The sequence below is a fragment of the Neovison vison genome, chromosome 12, assembly GCF_020171115.1.
Source record: "Neovison vison isolate M4711 chromosome 12, ASM_NN_V1, whole genome shotgun sequence".
Classification (NCBI taxonomy): domain Eukaryota; kingdom Metazoa; phylum Chordata; class Mammalia; order Carnivora; family Mustelidae; genus Neogale; species Neogale vison.
The window spans coordinates 120,512,918-120,540,405 of NC_058102.1; the positions used below are offsets into that span (position 1 = coordinate 120,512,918).

At 41.7% G+C, this 27,488-nt stretch overlaps 1 protein-coding gene across 5 annotated transcripts in view; it reads left to right on the top strand.

Moving 5' to 3' along the window:
* Positions 1 to 709: 709 nt before the first annotated feature.
* MCM10 (minichromosome maintenance 10 replication initiation factor) overlaps positions 710 to 27,488 on the top strand; it is a 47,729-nt gene continuing 20,950 nt past the window's right edge. For 3 of the 5 annotated variants that reach the window (XM_044226303.1, XM_044226302.1, XM_044226300.1), the window contains exons 1-18: positions 760 to 948; positions 2,855 to 2,946; positions 6,052 to 6,393; positions 7,165 to 7,266; positions 7,412 to 7,552; positions 9,248 to 9,422; positions 9,886 to 10,051; positions 11,635 to 11,802; positions 13,271 to 13,387; positions 16,274 to 16,473; positions 17,931 to 18,031; positions 18,702 to 18,812; positions 18,897 to 19,014; positions 20,600 to 20,828; positions 22,085 to 22,226; positions 22,865 to 22,983; positions 24,960 to 25,073; positions 27,252 to 27,397. In XM_044226303.1, the coding sequence (XP_044082238.1) occupies positions 2,940 to 2,946; positions 6,052 to 6,393; positions 7,165 to 7,266; positions 7,412 to 7,552; positions 9,248 to 9,422; positions 9,886 to 10,051; positions 11,635 to 11,802; positions 13,271 to 13,387; positions 16,274 to 16,473; positions 17,931 to 18,031; positions 18,702 to 18,812; positions 18,897 to 19,014; positions 20,600 to 20,828; positions 22,085 to 22,226; positions 22,865 to 22,983; positions 24,960 to 25,073; positions 27,252 to 27,397 (2,498 nt within the window). In that variant the 5' untranslated portion in view covers positions 760 to 948; positions 2,855 to 2,939. The other 2 variants (XM_044226301.1, XM_044226305.1) reach the window with 2 other exon arrangements.

Sequence of the window (27,488 nt, forward strand, 5' to 3'; positions counted from 1 at the left end):
TGCCAGTTTAAATTCTCCAAACCTGTGGACCACAAATTCCTCTGTGAAGAGTGATTTCTATAGCATCAAACAATGTCATCGACTTAAGATCTCACATTACAGATGGTGAAGCAGAATCCCAAGGGAGTAAGTTAGTTCCCCAAAGTTAGACAGAATTAAAAGTGAACCAGATATTTGTTTGAGTCTAGTCATCTCAGTTGAACACAAGAGGTTGTGAAATAATCATCCAGCTTATTCAGACCTCTCTAGGATCAGTCCAACACAGAACATTTGTGGGGCCAGGAGAAACGTCTGGAATGTGCTCCCTGTTTACGTGTGTATGTGCAGGCTTGGCCTCAGGCGTTACCCTCCACCTCACAAAAAGAAAATGAAGCTCAGAAGGATTGGATGACAGTCCCACAGAGTGTCAGGATTTCAGTTTCCACCGCCAGGAAAAATACCCTACAGGACGACTTCCCGACGCTAGGGGTCGCCAGAACACGTGATTTTATCTAAAGGAACGCAAGCCTTCACCGACCGGAAGTTCTTTACCCCCAACAAAGAGGGAGCGCCGTCACGTGGACCAATCAGATTGCCCAACGCAAGGCCGGCATTTCGCTAACTCATCCCGGTTGTCCTCGCCAAGAACGTTGACGTTAGCCAATCAGCGCGGCCTGAAGCCGGCGTGCGTCTGGCGTCAGAGGGGGGGGTGGAGCCATGTTGGAATTTTGGCGGGTCCAGCTGTAGGACGCGAACCGGTTCGGAAGAGGGTGAGAGAAGTCGGAGTCTGGATGTGGGGGTGGCCCTCGGGCAGCTGGGGAGGGCGGCCGCCACGCGGGTCTGTGGGAAGGTTGAAGAGCTCCGAGGGCGAGCAGCGCGGAGCCCGGGGAGGTCAGGCGGGCGAGACCAAATTGGGCGAGCGCGGTGTCCGAGCGGCCGGGTGGGCGCCGGCTGAGGAGCGACCGAAAGGTAGGGGCCCCTCTCAGAAGCACCCGGGATGCCAGGCGTCGGGCCGTCGTCTCTACTTAAAGGGCCGGATTTGGTTTTTTCCTGAAGAAGGCTTTTAAAATGCCTGCCAAATGCGTGCCTTGTGGACTTAACATTCATTTTTTTTTTTAAATTCATGATTTGCTAATAGTCCTTGAATGTGTGCCTCTGCCGGCCTCCAGACATAAATTATTTATGAATTATTTATGCCCGCACGAAGCTTAGAATCTCAAGAGAGTAACATAACAAACAAGCACCCCGCAGTGGAAAGTGTAGTAAAGTCGCGAAAAGGATGAGGTGTGAGAGGGTGCCAACGGGGCCGCTCAGGTAGGGTGGTGTGGAAGGCTCAGAAAAATCGATGCCTACGGGGGAACCGAAGGGATGAGGAGGAGCTAGGGGGGCGCTTTCTAAAGAGCCGGAGGCCTGAGAGCACTCAGTGTGTTCGGGAAGATGAAGGCAGTCTAGTCTGAGGAGAAATAGGCAAGGGACAGAGTGTCCATTTCCTCATAGACTTTTAAATTTGGTTCAACCAATGAAAAATCACTAAAGAGGTCTTTGCGGGGGTTTGTTTTGTTTTAATTTGAGAGAGAGAGCTCCTGCAGGAGAAGGAAAAGCAGATTCTCCAACTGAGTGGGGAGCCCCCCATGGAGCTGGATCCCAGGACCCAGAGATCATGACCTGAGCCAAGCCAGACGCTTGAGGGACTGAACCACCCAGGCCCCCCCTTTAAAGACTTTTTATTGAGGGAATACCACGATCCAATGTACGTTCCTAGAAAATTACTAAGAAAAGAAAAGATTATGGTGGCTGCTGTTTGGAGAAGAGATAACAAAGAGACCAATACCAGAAGCCCATGCAGTAGGTTCAGGCAAAAGACAGAGCAGTATTTTGGAGACAGACCTGATGGCAGTTGTTGGGTGGTCCTGAATGTGAGGGTGAGGTAGAGTACACAGCTTTGAGGGGGAAAAGGCGTTGGTTATAGAGATGAATACAACAGTTGGCTAACCCTCAGGAAGCTTATAGTCCAGCAGGTTTCCCAGGAGACTCTCAACACAGTGTGGTGCACACGGTACTTCCATAGAAATATTTGTGGAATAAAAAGAAAGCATCATAATTAATACTTGATATTAGACATACCAAGGTTAGCTGTAAAGCTCATCAGTTAAATAATAGCTTGGAAAATTTGTGCTTTTTTCTTGCAGTTATTAAAATTAATTTAATGGGGGTGCCTGGGTCGCTCAGTCATTTAAGTGTCTGCCTTTGTGTCAGGTCATTGATCTCAGAGTCCTGGGATGGAGCCTGCTTGGAGCCTGCTCAGCGGGGAGGCTGCTGCTGCTTCTCCCTTTCCTGCCCCCCACTCCCCTTGTGCATGCTCTCTCTCTCTCAAATAAATAAAATCTTTTTTAAAAAAAGTCAATTAAATGAAAGAAGGGCAATGCACAGAACGTATGATTTTACCCTTCTTAGCTCTGCCAACACTGAGTTTTGCTGAATAGTATTGAATTGAAATCCTGATGTGACTAAGGCTGCAATTGAGTAGAACCACCCACTAGACTGCTATGGATAAGGTAGCCGTCACATGTGTCATAGTAAATAAAATGGGATTGTAGCCCTAATATTTAGACCACTCTCAATAATACTTGCTCACAAATCCGTCCCATCCATGTAATCTAGTACCCTACAAAGATACATCAACTGAGTTTCTAAAACCATAGTTTGAAGTCAAGATAAAGGGAGATGGTGTTGGTAGGTGGAGATGAGAAGTGATCAGATTCTGGATGAATTCTGAGCTTCAAGCCTGTAGGATTTGTGAGATCCTAGATTTGTTGCCTATGAGATGTGAGAGAGGGGACAATCAAGGGTGACTTTTCCTATGTTGATTTCATAGCCTAGCCAAGATTTGACATTACTGCCATCTCGTGGGCACCTGATTCTCCTTTGAAGCTCTCAATCACAACTGTTCTCTTGACAGCATGGATGGTAAGTTCTCTTTATTTCATGGAAAACCACCCTTTTGTCCACAGACTTATTTATTTTACTTGCAAAATAGTGAAAATAGGTATACCCCACTCTCAAGTATTTTCTCAGTGGTTCAGAGAAGATCTCACTTCAGTCAGTGAATGTTATTTGTTTCAGTCAGGTGGGATTTTATCTCCTGGCAGCATTGATTGTCTTTCATATAATGATAGTTGGCATGTACTTATAATGTGCCAAGCACTATTCTAAAGTCCCTACTTATATTAACTTCTTCCCTACTTATATTAACTTCCTTAGTCTTCCGAGCAACTGTATTTTTTAGACTGGAAAACAGATGGTTAGTAATTTGTCACTGGTGAGACTGTCAGAGCAGGGGTTTGAACCCAGGCAGTTTGACTTCAGAGTTCACAATTAATAATGAAGTCTGTTGAAATGGTTTTATCTAGCTCTGGGTTAAACTCTTATAGTCCTTTCTAATTTTATACCCTGCCCTTTTCAAAAAAAGTAGAACCAAATGTTGAAATTCCTCACGCTATAATAACGTGTGACATTGATTGTACCTTTGGTAAAATAATAGTAAAATCATTGGTAAAATCATCAAATTGCCTTCTGGGCAGTTAATATAAAGTATAATTATTTGCTGGGAGACAGTTATGAGAGTAAGTGGTAAATGGTATGTGTTCTCTAAGAAATCATCATATCTAATAAACATTGATTTGGTTAGCATGGTGTTAATAATCTGGTTCAGTACAGGTGGAATCAAAGCATTTACTGGTTTGGGCATACATGGTTGAACAAAATCCCTGCTTCTATTCTAGTACAGAGAGCAAGACTGTAACAAATAAGTAGGAAAATATCAGGTAGTTGGTACAATGGAAGATACTAGAATGGATTTGTATGCTGAGAGAAATGCTCCAAAAGACAGGAAATAATGGGTGATGTGGGGATGAGGGCTGGTGCGTATAGGCTTAAGTCCTTGAGGAGCTAAAAGGAAGAGGGTCCAGTGTATAAATGGAATGAGGAAACATGGAGATTGGGTCAACATAACATGGAAAAGACAGGATTTTCTGTGGTGACTGAGTTAAACCAGGATGGGCGGTATCACGGGATTAGACCTGGTGCTCTCATGAAAGAAAATGGGTTCAAGAAAGGGTATGGAGCCACTTGGCCACATTTGTCACCTGGGACTCCCAGTGGTGTGAGGCAAGGCCTCTTCTTGGGGTGTGCTGTCTTCCATAGCTGGCAGCTAGACAGAGGGGGACCTCTTGGCTCTTTGAGGGAATGTGGCTGTCTCACCCAGAGCACAGGGAGCCAAATTGCCTCTTCTCTCTTGCTGCACCCTGCAGTTGGAGTGTTGCCTCAGCAATTCAGATAAATCATAATGCAACCTCTGACTTTAAGCTTTAGACCCTTTTATCAGATTCTAGGCCATGAGTTTGGCTACTGACTGTTTTCCATCTGCTAAGAGTGCAGAGTAGTGGAAAGAATATTGGTTTGGAGAATATTGGTCTAGAGATCTCCATCCTTTTTTTTTTTTTTTTTTTTTTAAGATTTTATTTATTTATTTGACAGACAGAGATCACAAGTAGGCAGAGAGGCAGTCGGAGAGAGAGGAAGGGAAGCAGGCTCCCCGCCGAGCAGAGAGCCTGATGCAGGGGAGATGCGGAGATGCGAGATGCGGGGATGCAGGGCTTAATTCCAGGACCCTGGGATCATGACCTGAGCTGAAGGCAGAAACTTTAACCCACTGAGCGACCCAGGCACCCCTAGAGATCTCCATCCTAAGTCAGGCTCCTGTGCTGACCTGTTTCACCATATGGTCCTGAACAGGCCTTTGACCTCTCTGTACTTCAGCCCTTATCTTTGAGGTGAAGGGAGTGTGTGAAATAGCCTCAATGTCTCTGCTTTAAAATGGCTCAGATTTATTAAGGACTAATGCCCAAATAGGGGAGGAAAGGGGGGGAGGGACAGAAAATAAACAAATCAAGAAAGAAGAAATCCAAAGGGCCAATAAACATAATTCTTTGCCTTACGAGAATTCTGGAAATGCAAATCAGAACAATGAGATGCCTTTTAAAATCATCCATCAGACTAGCAAGAAATTTTAAGTGACATATCAGATCTTGGTGAGATGGTAGGAAGAAATGGTACTTGCATGCAATGCTAGTGAGGGTATAACCACTTTGGGACCAGTTTGGCAGTATCTAGGAAAGTTGAAAAATGTGCAAATGCAATAGTCTAGCAATTCCACTTCTGATAGATAGTTCCAGGAAACTCACACATATTGCAGGACACATTCATGGTTGCTGGATAGTTTGTGATGGGAAAGAATTGGAAATGACCCATATATTGGATTGGATTACAAATATGGAGTGGATTGGATTAAAATAAAATGTGATAGTTTTACTATGGAATGCCCTCTAGTCACTGAAAGAAGTAAACTAGAACTCTATGTTTTGATTTAGATCAATTATACATGCAATGTTGAATGAAAAAGTGAAAAATAGACTAGAATGATATACCAAAATTATGACACTTATTGCAGTGGGGCATGGAGGCGCAGTGGAAGGAATCGGCTAAGATTTGGCACAATAAACTTCATAAACTTTTTTTTTTAAGTCATGCAGTGTAAAGGCAAGCAAACATGACAAATGGCTAATTCTGGGTGATGAAATACAAGTACATTTTATGTAATTCTTTGTGCTTTCCCTACACTTGAAATTTTTTTTCCTCAAATAATTAAAAAGAGCCTAAATGTATGTTTACTTTGTTTTTGGATTATTCCCATTATTATGGATTGGGTTTCTTGGAAGTTGGCATGCAGGCAGGTGCTTATCAGCTGAAATAGCACAGGTGAAAGGACCCAGCCCTGTGCATAGTGCACTGGGTTCACTCAGCAGATACCAACCTCTTCCTCCTTAGCCCAGTGCCCTCTAAGCACCTGGGGAGATGAAAGATGGACACAAGAACAAGAGTTTCACCAGGCAAAATGGTGAATCAGCAGAGTCATTTCAATTGCCTTATTAATGGTGTATGTTTTAATTCATTGTGCTTGTCATTGTTGGTTTTTCTCAGGTACGTTTACATTCTGTCCTTCTTTCTGCACAGGGGAGGAAGATGATTTGTCTCTGCTGACTGCGCTGCTGGAGGAGAATGAGTCTGCCTTGGATTGTAATCTAGAAGAGGGTCACTCCTTGATCCAGGGGGATGGCGAACCCGATGCATATGATGAGCTCTTTGATGCAGATGGTGATGGTGAATCTTACTCAGAGGAGGCTGCTGATGGAGACCTGGGAGAGACTGAAGAGCGAAAGGAAAATTTGGCCACTCTCTTTGGAGATATGGGGGACTTAACAGATGAAGAAGAAGTTCCCACACAGCAATCACCTAAAAATCAAGTCCTCCCTGCTCCTGCTCCCAATCAGGGGAAAACTAATCAAGAGTTGCAAGGTGCCCTAACTACTTGCTTTTCCAATTTCTTCAAGATACACTAGATGGGAGCCAACAGTTTTCATCAAAATAGCTGCTGAGTCAGGGTGGTGATAAATGACTTGGCCAAAAAAAAGGGTGGGAATTAGTAGATGAGACCTTTCAGGCTGCAGAGGCCCCTGTCCCAGTGTCAGCCAGCTATAACTAGTCCTTCCCAGAATGGCTCCACCAGCTTTCGCGCCTATTACAGAAAAATCTCACTTAGAGGTTTATATGCGTGTGGAGCCAGGGGTAGGACTGTAGGCTCCTCCTCCTCCTATTTGGGCAGGAGGCCATTTATGAACAGAAGCTTTGAGGAGTGCTCTTTTCTAATTTGTGACATTGTCTCACATATTTTGAAATTGTAATCAAATTCACTGGTTGTCTATTTCTTCTAATAGAGGAGCCCACATTTATTGCATTAATTATGGTATTCACTTTATGATATAATAATCATTCCCTGACACCTAAAAACTTGTTAGCTGGGAATATGCTTCTGTGATATTTGTCAGTAGTACCAGTTTGTAACTAGCTTAGGTATTAGAGGCTTGATTACTGAAAATATGAAGTATATTTCCCTGAAGAACCTCTTTGAAGTACCAAAGTTAATGGTAGTTCTCAGTATGTGAATATATTGTGGGTCTCAGGGTTTTAAGGTGGGGAATGGACACCAAAAATAATTCCAACATTTTCATCATGTATAATATTTCTTCTGCTGTGGATTTTAAATCAGTACATTTTTTTCTTCCCTAGATGAATTAAGGAAGTTACAAGAACAGATGAAATCCTTACAGGAACAGCTAAAAATAGCAACACTTAAGCAGCCTGCAAGTCCTCCCCTTCTGCCTAAATCTGGTAATCAAACTGTAATTCTAGGAATAGTGTGCAGTTCTGTTGTTAAGAAATTATAGCATTTTTTCTGCATTCAGCTGTTGGTAAAATAGACTTTGAGCCCCTTTCTAAATTTTCTTTGTGAATTTTTTTTTTTTTTTTAATAAAGTAGAGAAGTCTCCACGCTCCCCTCTTAAAGAGAAGAAAGTTCAGAGAATTCAGGAGTCGACATGCTTCTCTGCAGAGCTCGATGTCCCCGCTCTACCAAAAACCAAGCGAGTGGCTCGGACACCAAAGATTTCACCTGCAGGTATAGTAGTCAAGGCCTCTCTGGTTTTTCACTACTCTTGCTCTATTTAAAAGTCAATTTGGCACTGTCATATCTGTGTACAGGGGGCACTGTCATACCTTTCTGGTGGGGGAGGGCCAGGGGTCTATCTTATCTGCCCATTGAGAAAATTAAATTTGTTGGGAATGAGAGCCATGTGGTGTATTTTGTAATCTTTCTCTACATCTCAGAGTGCTTAGAAATTCCTTAAAGAGTAGCTAAATTTACTAAAACAGTGAATTGAATTTTTTTAAACTCTATAGTCTTCAGCTGACTTGAATTATAGTAAGTATAACCACTGGATTGAGTTCTCAGGCAAACCAGAGATTGACTCTTCAGGCCCCTGAGTTCAAGCACAGATTCCTTTTAAAATGGCTAAGTTTTATTTGAAACCAGGTTGTATTAAAGCAGATGGTCCATTCTTTAGAAAAGGCTTCTTTGCCCAGAGTAGAGACGTGTACTCAAGTATAGTTCTGGTTTAGCCCACATGGAAGCAAGCACACAGTTAAAATGAAAAATATCTATGACCCCTATGTATTGATTTTGTTACACTGCCTCAGTTTGCACATGGTAATACTTTGAAAGATCTAAGACAAAATGGTCTGGTTACTCAGAGTAAACAGCATATTATTGATCACTCATGTTCAAAAAGGCCCTTTTAAATAGCAGTGGCATAAGACACAATAGCAGAGAATAACAGCCTCTCCATAGTCACATTTGAAACAAATTATATATTCCATGTATCCATTTATGAATGGCATCCTTCCCTTTAGGACCTTTGACATTAATAAGGTGTTTCATTAAGTAGTATCCAAAGTTAAGTTTTGAGGGGGTGAGGCATGGGCAGGCTTTCTAGAGATTCTAAAGTTCTAGGGGTTGTCCTGACCCTGGAAGCTTATGATGATGACCCAAAGTCTCTTTGAGGATAAAACAATACAGTGTTATTTCAGAGAAAATACGTTTATTAAGGAAAATATCCAAAATATCCTGACTTTCAGGAACATTATCAAGCACTTCTGAAGTAAAAAACCTAAATTGGGGATATTTAATGCAACCAAGTCAGTAGAATACCCTGGTCCTCCTAGTTCCCCACCCCCTTCCCCACCACCACCACAAATGAAATGAAATGGAACAGAATGGGATGAGATGAAACCAGAAACAAAGAAAGGGAAGCTAACATTGGGTTTTCTTCAGGTCACAGTTGATCTACACACAAATCACTAATTGATCCCTGAAGGAGGGCTCTTACTCCCTCGTGGAGTCTACCACAGCAATCTGTGTATGGGGAATACTCAGTCAATGTCATTGCACAAAGGATCTGTATTTGAGAGCAGCACTATAATATAGCCGCCACCTGTTACATGTTGCTTTTTAAGTTTAAATTAGATTAAATAAAATTAGACCTTCATTTCTTTGGAAACACTATTCCATTTTAAGTGCTCAGTGGCCACCATATCAGACAGCATCAGTGTATAACCTTTCCATTGTCACAGGAAGTTCTTTCGGGCTACACTGCAGAGGTTTAGAGGATAGTACAGAAATGGTTTTGTGGGCATCCTTTGTTCTCGAGATTTTGTTATTGTATATGTTGATTTTAAAAGAAGCAGTTCTATAAAAACAAATTTTGTAAGGATCAGTGGGATTTTTTCCTTTCACTTAACTTAACTCTTTTTCTAGAGCCCAAAAGTACATCTTCGAAGATGACAAGTACACCTCCCCAACCACTCCGAACTACTCCTGGAAACAAACCTAGTGGGTTGGCCAGAGATCACAGCACAGGAACCCCCAGGAGTTCAGGGGAACCGGCTCAAACAGTGGTCTCTGTGGAAGCCTTCTCAGGCCTGAGGCTCAGGTCAGTAACTGTAGAGCCCTCACATTTGGTTCTTATGGCATCACTAAATGCTTTGTCCTCCTTCCCAATGATTAAGCCTTTTTGAAATAAAGTGTTTGTACAGCAGATCCACTTAACACTAACATCTCTTGAATTTGGCAAAATTTGGCATTAAGATGAGCCATAGCATTCAGTACAGTTTGATTGTGAAATGTTTAAAGAATGCATTTTCATTTATTCATTTAATATGAATAAAAGATCATGTATCTGTAAAAAGGAAGTGGACAAATAAATAATAGTTTATTTAATCAGAAACCGTGATGGAGACTATTTTTAAGCCCGTAAAGGTATATACAGTTTAACCAGGATAGTAGTACCTTCTGGTAACTAATGTTAAGAAAATTATCTGTGCTTTTTTTCCTACAATGCCAGGTAATCTCTTAATTAGAATAATAATCTAATCCTCGCTGGTGTCTTGACCCAGGCGGCCCCGAGTGTCTTCCACAGAGATGAACAAGAAAATGGTTGGCCGAAAACTGATCAGACTATCTCAGCTCAAGGAAAAGATGGCAAGTGAGCAGCTAGAAGAAGTAGACTGGGTGACTTTCGGGGTTATATTGAAGAAAATCACTCCACAGAGTTCTAATAGTGTAAGCCTACTGATTTCTTAACTGCTCCATCACATGCTGACTGTGGGTGCTCATATTCATGATTTCTCTACCTTAAGCCTATTAATATTTTATTTTGAGAATGCTGCTAGTAAATTCGCAGATTGCCTCACCATTGTTGGATTGCTGTCTAAAGGTTAAATTTGTAAAGAATGCCCTGCAATAATAAGACCTGGTTGTACAGAGTCCTTGGGCTTTTCATTGTATTATTACTGCTGCATTTCACTTGTCATTGTTTTGGGGGTACATGTGGTTGCCCCTGTGACACTGTCATCCCTCTTGTGGGAGAGAAGCCGAGTTTCTAGATGCTCCAGAGAGTGTGCCTAGAAGGAAGAGGTCAGTCTCAGAAGTTCTGAAATTGCCATCCTGTGTCAGTACAGTGGATCTTAGAAAAGTTCTAACAGATTTTAAAATCGCACTTGACTGAGAGGTAACAGGAATATGACTTTGTGGCCTGGCAACTCAGAAAACCTGGGGCCTGAGCCTCAATCTCCCTAGCTATGTGAACTTAGGTTGATCTTTAATCTTTGAGAACGTCCATTTCCTTCTTTGTAAAAGGAAAGAATTGGCTTTTGGTTATACCAGAATTCTCTCTGAGCTCTCAAATACTATGCTTAATCATGCTCAATCCTGATTTCATTCTCTAATTGAGATCTTGGTCAACCTTAGATTGTTATGTGGGTCTTGATCTAGCCCTCTAACTGTCAAGGTGAATGTGAACACATCTGGTTCGTTTGATTAAGTTCTTAATTGTGTCACAAGTGGCTATAATGACATTGAAATGACAGGTGTGAAATTTTATCTGAACCCTTCCAAGAAAGACCTTGTACAAATTCATGGAAACATAACACTTGTATCCAGTCAATAACTCACCATAACCTATGAGCACACCTGTTCTGGGATACCTGTGTAAAATAGTTTGATTCAGATTTTTTTGTTTAAGTAATAACTGTGGAAGTAGAAATTTTTATATAAATGGTTAGCATTTTGAGTTGCATTTCTTCAGATATGTAAAGCTTCTGAAATTTTACAGTTAAATGTAACCAGCTGTCTTTAAATGATACTTTTGTTTTTCTTCTAAACTAGGCAAAGATTGAATAGCACAGAGCTGACATCTTTTTATTAATATTAATAATATAATTAACCAGTGGTTAAATAATAGATCCTTTAAATTTATATCAGTAAATTATTAAATGGTAGTACCACAACCTCCTCTGGTCCTTTTAATACTCCGTGTGTTTGTGTGTGTGTGCGCACGCGTGTGTGTGTGTATAGTTAGAAAGGTCATACTATCCCATTGACTATTTAGACCTGAGAATCAGAGACTTCACTAACATTGCTACTGACTTGCCTTACTTCACCTTCACTTCTAAAATGAGAAAGGTAATAAATACTAAAGCCTAGAGAGAGGTTTAATTTATAATGAACAGACATTCTCAAGATTTTATAGTCAGGGCCGTTTATATTTATATATGCTTTCACAGTAGAGCACTTGAACCATAAATGGAGACAGTACAGCTCATTGTGCAAAATTTATTAAAAATAAGAATAAATATTTTTTCCAGGGGAAAACTTTTAGTATCTGGCGACTGAATGATCTTCGTGACCTGACACGGTGTGTGTCATTGTTCTTGTTTGGAGAAGTTCACAAAGAGCTCTGGAAGACTGAACAGGGTACTGTCATAGGGCTGCTCAATGCAAACCCCATGAAGCCCAAGGATGGTTCAGAGGAGGTAAGAGTCTGTTTCCATGGCTTCTTTCATCCTTCTTTCCCTCCCTCCTTCCTTCCTTCTTTCCTTCTTTCATTTCTTTCTTTCTTTCCATCCTTCCATTTGTCCTTCTTTCTTCCTTCCATCTTTCTTTCTGTGCTTTCCTTCCTTCCTTCTTCCTTTTTGTCTGTCTTTCCCCCTTCCTTCCTTCCTTCCTCCTCCCTCCCTCCCTCTCTCCCTTCCTTCCATCCTTCCTTGTCTTTATAGCTTAACCAAGTTCTATTAAAAACTTGTCTACCTCCAGATACTGAATCAGGCTTTTATATATCTCCACTAATTTGACTTTTTGTTTGTTCCTCACCCACCAATATTCTGAATTTCCACCTACTCTTAAGTGTTTCATAACCACTTCTCTTGTTAAATCTTTCCACATCAGTTCCAAGCTTCCTGGAGTGTTTTGAACTATTCTGCTCAGGTCTTCTTACATCTCTCTCACAGATCTCCATTGGGAGCATCAAGTAGGAAGGATTTTTCTAGTTGACGGGACTTCACTCCATTAGTTGTACAGCTGTAGCTGCAACTTAGAATCAGAGTGATTTTATCTTCTTAAGCAGCAGTATAGTTTTCTCTGCTATTGTAGACAGAGATCTGTGAGAGGCAGAGTTATTTCTCTTCTTCCTTTCACCATAGAATGGCAGCAAATCATCTGTTGGTTCAAAATGAGTTTAGGAACAATAGAGAAAAACTTCCCTACAGGTTTTTTTGGTTTGTTTTATTTTGTTTTCTTAAGATTTATTTATTTATTTTAAAGAGAGAGAGAGAGCCCAAGCCAGAGGGGCAGAGGGAGAGGATCTTAACCTGAGCTGGATGCAGGGCTCAAGCTCATCTCCCTGAGATCACAACCTGAGCTAAAACCAAGGGTCAGATGCTTAACTGACCAGTCAGGCTCCCACACTACAGTTTGTTTTAATGGTAAACATTGGGGTGTGTTTTTCTCCCATAATAAATAATCCCAGTGTAGACAATGTAGTGATGTCAGGACCAGTGTCTGTGAGCCTCTCAGCCTTCTCCTCTTCCACTGGATGGCTTTGAAGCTCTTTCCCTTACATCGCCATTCAAGGCAGGAGTGAGCACCACCCTGTCTGCTTTTGTCGGGAACTCCTGTGTCGGTCTCTTGGCCAGAACACAGTCCCATGACCATTGCTAGCTTCACGGGATGATGGGGAAATGAACAGGATCCGTCACCTGCAGCTGAGCATTGGCCAGCCCAAGTGAGATCCAGATTCTATAGCAGAGACAGGAGAGAATGGATATTGGGTACAGAATTGAACATGTCTCCTATTCCTACAGCTGTTTTGCAGTGTCTGGTTTCTAATTCCTGTAGACTGCTAAAGCCTTGCTAACTCCCACCAGCCAGCCTCTTACTTATTCTTGCCAATGAAAAGGCATACCTTTGTGGGCTTTTAACTCCCGCCCTGTGTCTTCTCTGCAGGTGTGTTTGTCTATTGATCATCCTCAGAAGGTCTTAATCATGGGTGAAGCTCTTGATCTGGGAACCTGTAAAGCAAAGAAGAAGAATGGACAGCCGTGTACACAGACTGTTAATTTGGTTGGTTTCCACCCTGTTGGGATGGTTTCTCCTGGAGATGGGATCTAATGGGTGTAGATTGTAGATAGCCTAGTGGTAATAATCTGTTTGCAACAGAGTTTCCTACAAAACAAGAAGCACCAAAGTAAGAAAATTCAGTGTGTGGTGAGTAACTGCCAGTTTGAAAAACTGAGGACAAGGGAAGGATTTAATAAGGTGATCTTTTACTGCCAACTGACTAGGAAGTATAAGGAAGATGGAATTTGAGTTTGCCCTCAATTCTGAGCAATGCCAGAGAACAAACACTGTAATGAAATGCACTGAAAACCTTATTTTAATCTCTGAACTTCAACATGTATTTTCTTAGAGCTTTTTAAAAAATAATAGTCATGATAACTTGAGATATAATTCACATATCGTACAGTTCATCCTTTTAAAGTGTGCAGTGTAGTAGTTTTAATACTGAGATGTGCAGCTATCACCACTATGTAATTTCAGACCCCTTCCCAGTACCCCCCAAAAAACCCCCATACTCATTAGCAGTCATCTCCCATCACCCTCTTCCCCCAGGCCCTGGTGAGCACTACTCTGCTTTCTGTCTGGATTTGCCTTCTCTGGAAATTTCATATAATGGAATTGTACAGTCAATGACCTTTTGTGTCTGGCTTTCACTTAGCATGATGTTTACAAGATTTGTTCACATTGTCACATGCGTCAGTACTTCATTCTTTTTTGTGGTTGAGTAATATTGCATCATATGCACAGACTGCTTTTGTTTATTCATTAGTCAATGGTCCTATTATAAATACTGCTGCTATCAGCAATCTTTTTTTTTTTTTTAAAGATTTTATTTATTTATTTGACAGAGATCACAAGTAGGCAGAGAGGCAGGCAGAGAGAGAGAGAGAGAGGAGGAAGCAGGCTCCCTGCTGAGCAGAGAGCTCGATGCGGGACTCGATCCCAGGACCCTGAGATCATGACCTGAGCCGAAGGCAGCGGCTCAACCCACTGAGCCACCCAGGCGCCCCAGCAATCTTTTTTTTTTTTTTTTTTTTTTTTTTAAGATTTGTCAGAGAGAGAGAAAGAGAGCACAAGCAGGGGGAACAGTAGAGGCAGAGGGGGAAGCAGGCTCTTTGCTGAATAAGGAACCCAGTGTGGGACTTGATCCCAGGACTCCAGGATCATGACCTGAACCGAAGGCAGACACTTAACTGACTAAGCCACCCAGGTGTCCCTGCTCTCAGCATTCTTGCACAGGTTATTATGTGCACGGATGGATGGATGTTTCCAGTTTCCTTGGGTATATAACCTGGAATTTCTGGGTTGTGCCATAACCCCATGTTTCAGCTTTTGAGGAACTCCCAGACTGGCTTCCAAAGTGGCTCTTACATTCTCACCAGCAGAGAGGAGGGTTCCGTTTTCTTCATATCCCGGCCAACACTTGTTTTTGTCTTGTCACTGATGACAGCCATCCTAGTGGGTGCGAAGTGGTGCTAATTAGAGCTCTTTGAACAGATTAAATGGCAAGTTTTTGTTTTGTCTCCTTGTAGTTCCCTCATTCCTGCCTCACAGATGAGCTAGTGAGCAGGAAATAGCAGGAGGGAAATAGTTGGAAAAAGAGGTATCAGCAGGAAGTGCCTGACATATTTCTACATAGCAGTGCAATCATTAAAAGCCCGTTGTTGCTGCATCTAAGAGCCACCCAATGATTCATTAGCATGTTTCCCTTTTTTCCTTCACCGAAGGGGTAACATTGTCCAGGAGGCAGCCAGAGGAAAATAGAAAAATTTCACTAGAACCTAATGTTTATTCTTTTTTTTTTTTTTAAGATTGCTAGAGAGAGCTCTTAGGGGTTGAGGAGTAGGAGGAGAGCGAGAGAATATTAAGCAGACTCCACCTTCCGTGCAGGCCCCAAAGCGGGGCTTGATTTCACGATCCTGAGATTATGACCTGAGCCAAAATCAGGAGTCAGACACCTAACAGACCGAGTCACCCAGGCACTCCAATGTTCTTTTATTCTTAAATCAGTTTGTATTGAGGTAAAATTCATATAACCTACAATTAACCTTTTTTTTTAAGATTTTATTTATTTATTTGACAGAGAGAGAGATCACAAGTAGACAGAGAGGCAGGCAGAGAGAGAGGGAAGCAGGCTCCCTGCCGAGCAGAGAGCCCGATGTGGGACTCGATCCCAGGACCCTGAGATCATGACCTGAGCCGAAGGCAGCAGCTTAACCCACTGAGCCAACCAGGCACCCTAACCATTTTTAAATATACACCTGAATGATATTTAACATATTTACTCTCATGTAAACACCAGCTCTCTACTTCCGAAATCTTTCATTATCCCACAGAAACACACCATACCCATTAAGTAACCACTCTCTACCTCTCACCTCCATCCCTTGGTGATGTCGCCTTTTGTGTCTGACTTCTTTTACTTAGCATAATGTTTTCAAGGTTCACTCTAGAAGCTGATTTTATTTCCATAGTAGCAAAAGGGCATATGTGGTGAACAGTATCACTTTTTCTTTCACCCAACTAGAGCTTTTAAGTGGAATTTCATGGAAGTCGCTGCATAGCTGTACACTCATTAGTGCCCCTGAAGCAGGGAGAAAGGAATAGTGTTTATTTTCCTTTTTTTTTAAGATTTTATTTATTTATTTGAGAGAGAGAGAGATCACAGATAGGCAGAGAGGCAGGCAGAGAGAGATGGGGGGGAAGCAGGCTCCCTGCTGAGCAAAGAGACCGATGCGGGGCTTGATCCGAGTACCCCGGGATCACGACCTGAGCCAAAGGCAGAGGCTCAACCCACTGAGCCACCCTGGCACCCCAGGAATAGTGTTTATTGACACTGTCCCCTGATGTGTCGCCCTAGCCCTGAGACAGCTGCTCTTCCTTTTGCAGAATGACTGTGAGTACTGTCAGTATCACATCCAAGCCCAGTACAAGAAGCTCAGTGCCAGGCGAGCCGACCTGCAGTCCACCTTCTCTGGAGGACGAATTCCAAAGAAGTTTGCCCGCAAAGGCACCAGCCTACGAGAACGACTGTGTCAGGATGGTTTCTACTATGGAGGGGTTTCTTCTGCATCGTATGCAGCCTCAATGTAAGACATTCTCTGGGGAATCTTTCAGGACAGAGATCTTGCTTCTCTACTTTTGAGAATAAACCCAATGGTTGTACTTTTCTGTAATGGTCCTAGAAGACTTGTATAGGTTTTATCTTTCATAAATTCATAGGCTAGAACAAGGTAGACAAGGATCTACTTTATTTCCAGGTAGAGAGGAAAACACGGAGGCGCAGATATTAGTTAAATTTTGTCATGATAGTCTTTAACACAGCCCACGCTTCTTATTTTGCTACTAAAGTAAGTAGTACAACTTTGTCAGGTCTGATTGTATGGCCATTAAAAGTATGTTAAGTTCAGTGTTGGTGTCCATTAAGTAAGTCATTCCCCTCCTGACTATTACAGTGAGGTGGCAGATCTCTTGGAAGCCGCATTTAACTCTGATTTAATAGCAGTAAAGCCTTAAATAGAGTGGAATGCTGTTGAGTCAGACATTCATGGCCATGTTCTGGGGATCTCAGGCCCTCCACAGAGTCCCCAAAGTAGGTGATCAATGGCCTTGCCACTGTAGGGTAGAAAGCATATCTGAGGACATGACCGGTGGGAACCTGTCTCAAAGGAGCTACCCCTGGTCCAAGAACAAAATAGTTTGTTCCCAGGCAAACAAATTGGGCAAGAAGACTCTCACCTCCTACCTGACTTGTTATATCAAACACATTTTTAAGATTTAAAGTAATGTCCATATTTTTCCAAACTGCAGAAACCAATAGTCCTACATTATAAGAATGTATCTGTATATATGCAGTTCAGCCAAAAGGAGATGATAAAAACTAGGTGTAATTCTGCTACTGAGATAATCATTAGTTCCTTGCTATCTGTGAACACATGCATACACACGCACACACACACACACAGAGCTGTATATGCTTCTAGATGTTTTTTTCCCATGTGTATAAAATTCCAGTAATATAAAGTGAGATAATACTGGACCTATACTTTGCAACTTCCCTGCCCCCATAAAATAATTAATATTTTCCTTTTTGAATATGCACTTAAAGCATTTTTTTTTGGTGACACATAGTCTTTTACATGGCTGTGTGATAAAACTATTCCCATAATGCTTAATGGATAAACATTAATCGTGCTTCTAACTTTTAACATTGCAAACAATATTTTAGCCCATTAATATCCTAAGTTTTTACATATTCCTTAATTTCTTTAAGATAAATTCCAGCCACTTGATCAAAATGGTGTCATATTTTTTAAATTTCTTTTGCCATCTTGCTTTTCCGGAATGGCCTCCACCAAATTTGCAGGTTGCCTGACATAATGCATTCACCAGCTATGCTGTAGGATTGTGGTATTAAGACAGTTCTTATATAGTGCTTTGAGAAACTTTGATAGTTTGTAATAAATGAATACTTCTGTGCCTTTACCTCATCAGAGCATTGAATTTTAGTGACTTTCCTTTTGGGGGGTGACTCTTGTCATTCCAGTGCAGCTGCTGTTGCTCCTAAAAAGAAGATTCAAACCACTCTGACTGATCTGGTTGTTAAGGGGGCAGACTTGATCATTCAGGAAACCCAACAAAAACTTGGTAACTTTGTTTCTTGATACTGTATTTGTGCAGATTAAATATGTAGTCTTTAGCATTGAAATGAAAATGGTCACAGTTATTCATGCCCTAAGTTATAAATATCCACTCATCACTATAGCTAGTGAGTGATGTGGCCTAAGCTGAAACAATCTGCCTTGCTTTGCAGCATCTTAAGGGAAAACAGCATATTAATCATGGCCGAATCTTTGAGTAGATGCTTTGTAGATTTTCTTGATATATCTGCCCTAACTCTTAATGGCCAGTATTAAAATTGGTAGTATCAGGTTCCTGGTGATACTCATCAGTTACCTTCTCATTAAAAAAGGTGTAAGTCAAAGAATGGCACCTCTGCCCTTTTCACTGGGGACTTTGTTCCTAACAGTGGCGAGGGCCTAGGATAGACCCAACCCATAGCGAACATTCTGGATGTAGTGTAGGAAATGACCATACAGATACTGGTGTCCTAATCATCACTTGAAATAAGATCTATTTGTCACACCTTTGCAGTCCTACTAGTCTACTAGAGGCTAAGGATTCTTTTTTTCTTGGCATTACATCTACTGCATTTACAAACGACTAAGTTGTGAATGCAGAGTTTTAAAAGTAATGTCACATAATCTCAAACTGCCAAAACTTTGAATCCTCTAAAGCTGATGTTTGTATATTCCAGGAATACCCCAGAAGAGCTTGTCTTGCTCTGAGGAATTCAGGGAACTAATGGACTTGCCTACATTTGGAGCCAGAAACTTAAAACAACATTTAGCCAAAACCAGGTTATCAGGTAGAGTCAACTGTCCCTGCTCTAGCCCCACGTCTGTGCTCTCCTGGCCCCTCAGAGCCACTCAGTCTGTGGCTTGTGTTTCAGGGGTGATGGGGAGCTCGAAACCTGCTTTCCAATCTGTCTCAGCATCAGCCCTCTTGAAGCAGCAGAAGCAGCGCATGCTGGAGATGAGGAAGAAGAGGTCAGAAGAAATACAGAAACGGTAAGAATAACTATTTTAATATCCCATATTTAGATCTCAGGGATCCTCAGAATGTCTTATTGGGTTTCCAAAATGTGGTTTTAGGTTTTGGGTTGACTACCATTTTAATTTTGAAAGTTCAAAAGTAATTTTAACTTAACCTAAGAAGATAGCCTTTCGAGTTCTATGTTTCTGTCGAACCTGAAACCAGGTGGGACAGGTTACAGTAATTAACACCCCAAGGAAAAAGAGAAAGAAGGAACTCTCTAAGAAGGTTTTGGAAAAGGGGAAAGCGCATGTTGACCTGTTTCCTTTCATTTCTTAGTTCTACCACAATTCATTTGTAACTTACAGGCTAAGCCAATAATTTGCAGTTGTTCAGGTAGATGGTAAAAATCAGGCACTGAAAGTAGAGAGTCATTTTAGAAGCAGAAACAAGTGGAAAACAGTGCAGAAGGTAGATGAATCAAAGATTCTTGCACTAAAGTTACCAGAAGAGTGATAAGAGTAACTATCTACAGACGTGTCACGTGTATGAAGACGTGTACTGCACAAAGACAGTGTCTCACTCAGGCCTTAGCGTAATCTGTGAAGGGCTGTTATCCTTGTTTTATGAGTCATGTAACTGAGCACCAGAGAACTGGTTGGTGATGGAGTCAGGTTTGGGCTCTGACCTGTTCTGCCCCCATTAAAACAGTTATCCCAAATCTGGGCCACGGAAAGATAGATGGTCAATAAACAGGAAAGTCAACTTTAAGTCACCAGGAAACTCTTTGGAAAAGTCCAGAGCATAGATTTGGCCTCAGGCAGGTGAATTTGAGGTGCTGATGGAATATCTCTAGAGGTGTTCTTCATGTGACTACAGATGATGTAAACAGATAATACATGAAGTTGTGGCCTTATGTGAAATAGGGGTCACCTGCTCATTTGAAGGTATTACAGTTGGAAGTTTTTCAGAATTTTACTAGCCAAAAAAAACATCTCTTTGGTCAGGGTCTCACAGGGAGGTTACAAGAGTGGGCATGTGGTAGTGAAAACAATCCTGGCCTGGGATTACCCCGTGCTAGACCTCAGCCTGTCACTTACGAGCAATAGGGCCTTAATTTCTTCATTTATTAAATGAGAGTTCTGGACTGCATAGTTTGTGGCAACTGTTGTTTTTTAATAGGCTTTAAGGCTATTTACCAAATTAATCACCATGCAAATTATAGGTTCTTTCTGTGAAGGACTTTCAGATGTATCCTGTGTGTTATCCCTTCCCAGTAAACTAAAATACAGAGAAATTCCATGAGTTCCTGAAGGTCCCAGCTAACCAGAGAGCTAGGAATACAGCCCACATCTCACCTTCAGGGCTGTGTTCTATAGAGAGGCACCCACTAGAAAGCCAGTTAGCAAAAATAGTAATCAGTTCTAAACAGGTGAAATGAGAACTTATCAATGAATAATCCGTTAACCAGAGTTAGTAAAGCCAGCATGTTCTCAGTGTGTGCTAATCTGAATTCTTGACCAAGAAGCAGCAGCTACTTTATTAATGACTACTTATCAGCTGGTGGCCTAGCCTACAGTGTCCTAGTCTGCATATTTGTGGCTGTGTATTTCTTTAAAGATTTCTCCAAAGCTCAAGTGGGGTCAAGAGCCCAGCTGTGCCACCCTCCTCTCAATGGGCCTCTTCTCAGTCTTTGCAAATGGGGGCTGCGTTGCCCAGCCTGGAAGGAACGCCAGCAACACAGATGCCCAAGCTTGGGCGAGGCATCTCAGAAGGAGATGATATTCTCTTTTTTGATGAGTCACCACCACCAAGACCAAAACTGAGTGCTTTAGCAGAAGCCAAAAAGGTAAGTGGCATCTATTGACAACATTTGAATTTGCATCCTGTAGGACATAGCTGGAGTTGCAAACTTTTTGTATCTTTGATCAGGAAAGACAGACAGTAACAGCTATTTCTTGACCACGATAATTAGAGTCAAAGGAATTTCAAGTGATAATAGTATCAACATTTGATTTAATCCAAGCATGTTATCTGTTCTCAACACTGTTCTTGTGAGGCTGAGGAAGATGGCCTAAATGCTGGCTAGCCCAAAGGAAACAAATTCTGGGACTTGTTAAGGCAAGATTGTAAAATGGTTGTTTAAAGAATCCTTCTGTAAAAGAAATCTTACAAAATAATATCTTGGGGTATCTGGGTGGCTCAGATCATGATCTCAGGGTCCTGGGATCCAGCCCTACATTGGGCTCCCTGCTTGGCGGAAAGCCTGATTCTCTCTCACCCAGTCCCTCATTTGTGTTCCCTCTCTTGCTGTGTCTCCCTCTGTCAAATCTTTTAAAATAAATAAAAGAAGTCTTACACAGGAGCTAAATTACTCTGATTGACATGGAAGCTGGGAGTGCTTAGAACCCCCCTCTCCTCTTCCTCAGCCACTCTGAGCCCTAATGAGAGCCTGTCTTCTCTTTGTTCTAGTTAGCCGCTGCACCACGTGAAGGGCAAAGGCTTGTTATAAGCCAAAGCTGCACCTGCAGTAATGGTAGTGATAACAAGTGCGCATGTGATCTTGGGGTAATGAGTTTGAGCCCCATGTCGGGTATAGAGATTACTGAACAAATAAACTGTAAAACAGAACAATTGCACATGTACCTGTGATTGAGACACACATGTTGTTTGTATGGGTTTGTGCTTTGCATTCATTCTCTCATTTCATCTGCACAACCTAGTAAACACTATCATCTCCGTTTTATAAATGTAGAACCTGAGGCTGAAAAATTAAGTAATTTGTGTAAGGTTACAAACTAATAAGTGGCAGAGCTAGGACCCTATCCTCATTCTGTTTAATTGTGATTCCTCTGTGGGTCCTGAAAGCCCACAGTATAAGTGATGTTTAACTTAATATTTAAATAAACTGAAATTTTATTAGCTTATAGACCTGTCTCCATGCTTTACAGTTTTAATGACTGGGTTAATAATGTTAGGCAAAAAAGAAGGTATATTTTGCTGATTTGTATTTGAAAGCAGAATTCACTGGATTAATATCTAGAAAAGGGACATAGGGCGACAGATATCTGTCTCGTAATTAAGATTTTTATCTTTTTTTCCTAGTTAGCTGCTATAACCAAATTAAGGGCAAAAGGCCAGATTCTTACAAAAACAGACCCAAACAGCATTAAAAAGAAGCAAAAGGACCCCCAGGATGTCCTGGAAGTAAAGGAACGTGTCGAAAAGAACACCTTTTCTCCTCAAGGTACTGGGGATTTCAGAGTTAGTAGTGGGAAAGGCCACCATCTGTGAGGAGGTGTTCCAAACCATAATCACCATCCCTGATACCGGAAGTCATTGTTTTACTTAAAGTGGCCTCTCTGTATGATACCTAAGGAGAATCTCTGCAAACTGGAATGGACCGTTTTCTATAAGCACATTAAATTGAAATGAAATTATGCATAATCTAAAAACTTGAGAAAAAGATTACTCATGGATCTTTACACAGATATATTAGTGTAAAGATTTACTTTGAAAGCAGTGGAATTTCTTTGTTTGCAAATTATCATTTTTACTTTGAAAACTCTGAAGCTGGCAGTAATACTTAACCATCAATTTATTTTAAAAGATTTTTTTCGATGTTACCTATCATCATAGTCCACTCCTATCTTAAGGTGAAAGAGGTTCTGATCCAGTGGTCAAATCTGCCATTCCCCATATTCTAGACCCTACTTCTCAGTTTACTCCTGAAGAGTTTTCCTCTGCTGGTACCTAGTGGGGTAAATGAAGTTTGAGGGGCCTGATTGGCAGAGATGGAGAGAACTAGAGGAAACAGAGTTCATAAGACTGCCTGGCTTTCCAAAATTCCTCTGTGACGGCTACTCTGTTTCCTTTCTTCTCTAGCTGAAGATGAATTAGAGCCTGCCAGGAAAAAAAGGAGAGAACAACTTGCCTACATGGAATCTGAGGAATTTCAGAAAATTCTAAAAGCAAAATCGAAGCACACAGGGTTACTTAAAGAGGTAAGAGCTCAAAAGGTCAGAAATGATAGAGATACCTTCCAGACTCGAGGCACTTTGTTGTGAGACTAAGAATTTATTTCTTCGACCTCAACCAAGATGTATTATATGTCTGAGTTAACTTTGAAGAACAGGAATATTTCTGATAGAATTTAGCTTTGTCTCTGTCCTTGACTTGAAGAATATCATTTATCATTATTTTAATGGACCTCAATGTTATAAAAAATGTTGCCTCATAATTATGGCTTTGCATGATGTTTAAGCAGTTCACCACTATAGCTGTTCTTTTCTGTCCTGCTATATGGGGAGGGATTTTTTTTACCCATTCATGTATTTTTATATTGTGATTTCAAATACTGTAAGTCAGTTACCAACCAGTTGGGAGTAGTTGCTCCCAAAGCCGTGTATTTCGGATTGCTCCCTTATTACCCTGAAATAAGATTCTTGGGTAATATAAATTAACCTAACTATAAATTTCAAGAATATCCTATGTGTATTGTAAAGAAGGAAGGAAAATACTTATATTAAAAGTATATAGTTGATTATGTTAATATGTAGGCATAACTATCCTAGAAGTAATAATGAAGATTATAAATGTAAATGAGACAATAGAAATGAAGTCTCCTTAGGTGTGGTGTTTTTTTTTTTTTTTTTTTTTTTTTGGGTGACTTAAAGACCATGGGTCTGTTTCTTAGACAGTGTAATTTTTTTTTTTTAAACTGCAAATAATCGGGGCGCCTGGGTGGCTCAGTGGGTTAAGCCGCTGCCTTCGGCTCAGGTCATGATCTCAGGGTCCTGGGATGGAGACCTGCATTGGGCTCTCTGCTCAGCGGGGAGCCTGCTTCCTCCTCTCTCTCTCTGCCTGCCTCTCTGCCTACTTGTGATCTCTGTCAAATAAATAAATAAAATATTTAAAAAATAAATAAATAAATAAATAAATAAACTGCGAATAATCCAAGGAACTTTTGAAGACACCAAACTACAGTTGTCCTTCCATATACACAGGATTTTCCTAGTTGTACTCTTGATATATTTATTCAATGTATATTTGAACCATGCACAAATATTGTAGGGTTGTATATAAAGCAGTTAGATTTAAGGGTTATAATTGGGTTTTTCATCCATATGGGTGGATGACTTCTAGAACAGTCAGAAGAATCCTTTCATATGGAGGGACTGTTCTGTGCATTGTGGGTGCAGCTTCCCCGTCTCTGCAAGTAGCAGGGGTAACAGTCGTTGGGATGACCAAAAAAAGTGCTCCCGCCAATTTTCATAATGTCTCCATGGGGGCAGTACAGTCCCTATTTAGTGCTAGTGCACTGAGTGCTCTGCTCTTCTGATAAACTACTGACTAATGAGACAGTTGTGTATCCCACCATTCTACCAGACCTGAAATGTGGCCAGGAGAGAAGCTGGGGCCAACCTTGAGAGGCTGTAGAGCTGAGCTCCTGGCCTCTGTGGCCACCAGACACCTCGGGCCTTGTGCAGCTGTTCTTACTCTTGAGCTGTGATCACCTTCAGCTGTCAGTCTCTCTCTGCCCTCACAACTACTCCCTGTTGTTCCAAACAACCAAGGATTGCTCCTGCCAGGTGCTTGGTCTGGCAGATAGTATGGAATAGACTGGGCTGTCATGCATGGGGAGGCACTGAATACCTTCCTTGGCTTGAGTCTGTAGTGGCATAGGAGAAATAATTTCCTTCTGGTACACACTCTTGATGCGGTGATGCTGTTAATGATGTTAGTATTTTCAGTTTGTATTTGGTATTTTAAAAATCGCCAGATGATTTTATACTTGTTTTTGGAAAAATAAGAGCTTATGTCTCCTTGTGATCATCTTTTGGTTTGCAGTTTCTTGAGCTCTTATCAGGTGTCCTCATAACAGCTTGCCTCTTCGGTGGTTTTTATTATGATTATTGAATTGGTGCCTGAATACATTTTGGATTTGGTGCAAGGTCTTTTGTATGCCTTGTCGTTGCAGGCTGAGGCTGAGCTGCAGGAACGCTATTTTGAGCCATTGGTGAAAAAAGAACAAATGGAAGAAAAGATGAGAAGCATCAGAGAGGTGAAATGTCGAGTAGTGACATGCAAGACGGTGAGTGGAGATGCTTCTAACCCTGGGCCCTGTTTGGAGCTGTTGTGACTTCTAGTGACTCAGCGCAACACGGAGATATATGGGATATGGGGCCCTGTCTTGTGATTGCAGTCCTGCACAGGTCATTTATTTATGCTGGAAAGCAAGCTGCTCACGACAGCCAAGGACCTGGCTGCTTGCCTGCTTGGCCTCCAAGCTCTGGTGGCAGAATGTTGGTGGTGAGATTCTCCTCTGATTTGAACACAGCTCCTAGTTCGGCAGGCGAGCCTTATCCATTGGACCCAAGTTCTTCTGACCTATGCTTCTCAAGTTTCTAGCACACCCTCAATCCACAGCTCACAGTCCTGGGACATCAGTTGAATGATTTCCTTTGGCATCACCTGTTAGGACCAATTACTATTAACCCTTTGTACTCAGGGCTTAACCTGCTAAATTGAATCTCAAGGCAAAGGATAAATTGCATTATTTTCTATGTTTGCAGAATTTTTACACTAGTCTATTAGAAGATGATATACCCTCCATCCTTGAACACTGATAAAATAGGACCAAAAACTATTTCTTGCAGAACCGTATCCTTCCATTACCACTCATTTTATCCTGCCTGACTCATCTTCCTCCTAAGCACATGTGAGAGAGAGGAGGAATTTCGGCTTAGCTTACCAAGTACCATTTTCTCAGTCTTTATTCCTTTTCAAACCTCAACATTCTCCTTTACATTTAGGGGATGGCCCTGAACCAGCTGTCACTAAAAGGTAGGGATTCCTTGAGAAAATTCAGAATAAGTAAACGTTTTTCCTGAGATAACAGCTTGCACTCTGACAAAACAGCAAACCTAAGGACATAGCTGGTGTGTTTGTCTCCCATTGCTGCTCAAATAATTAACCACCTTAATGGTTTAAACACAACTTTATTATCTTGCACTTCAATAGGCCAGAAGTCTCTGTGGGTCTCATGAGGCTATAATCCAGGTCTGGCAGGACTGTCTTCCTTCTGGAGGCTCTAGGGTAGAATCCATTTACTTCCCTTTCCCTGCTTCTCAATCCCACACATATTCTTTGGTTTGCAGCTCCTTCCTCCATCTTCAGAGCCAGCCATGGCAGGCCGAGCCCTCTTCTCACATCCTCTGGCCTCCTCCCTGTGCATCCCACTTCTGCTTTTAAGGGCCCCTGTGATTCCATTGGGCCCACCCAATCCAGGATCATTTCCCAATTTTAAGATCAACTAACAACTCTGGTCCCCCTTTGCATGTAGCCTCACATGCTCATAGGTTCTAGGGAGCAGGTTGTGTGTGTTCTAGGGGTGTGGGGGGCTCTTTTGCCTACCACAGCTGGCATACCACTCTGCTCTGTATTTTCTGAGGCTGCCAGAACCAAAAGTTACTTACCTAGACTCTCATTACCAGAAACCGCGGTGCTCTGTCCCAGCAGCTCTTTCAGTATTCACCCATCATTTTTCTTGACTTCTTTCTTCCTTCCTCCCTCCCTCTCTCCCTCTTTCTTTCTTTTCTTTCTGTCATACGATTCCATTTATGCAAAATTCAAAACAGTCAAATGAATCTCTGCTGCTAGAAAGGAGGGTAGTGATTACCCTTGGGGTGCGGGGGGAGCAGTGCCTGGAAGGGGGTGCAGGGAGGGCTTCAGGAGTGCTAGGGCGTTTTGTTTCTTAGACTGGATGCTGCTTATTGTTTCCTATACTCTTCAGTCCTTTTGAGGATCAAAATTACAAGTGAATTATTATTATCTCTGCTTGGTTCTGCTGCTTATGAAATAGGAGTAGTAATAAGCTTACATCCTATTCTGAGGCTTTTTAAGAGGAAATAAAAGGGCTACTGAAGAGGCCCCAGTGTCCATGTCCTATCACCAAGCAACGGCAGTAAATTTAGGACAGACCTGATGAAGCTATCGAAAGGTTTCTGGGTCTTTTGTTTTGATGTTACAGAAAGTTATTGTGTACTTCATTCCTGATCAAAAATTGTGGCAAACATAAGAAAAAGTGGCATCAGTGTGCGAGACTGAAGAAATCGCTGCAGCTAATAGATAAGATGGTTGCTCTGCTCACAGCTGCCTGAGCAGTGGCGAGAAAACAGAAGTCCTCATGGAACAGATTGCCCTTTTAGCAGCTAGCCAGTTTCTCCTTCAAGGCTCTTGACAGATGTGTCCTCCCGTTGGTTTTATGCAGTGTGCCTATACCCACTTCAAGCCTTTGGAGACCTGCATCAGTGAGCAGCATGACTACCACTGGCATGACGGCCTAAAGAGGTTTTTCAAGTGTCCCTGTGGAAACAGAAGCATCTCCCTGGATAGGCTCCCCAAAAAGCACTGCAGGTAGGAGATCTCGCCTGGCATTCTTAAATCCTCTTTTCAGTTCCCATGTTATGCCATTCTGCTAGAACGCTGGACAGTCTGTTTTAAGGTC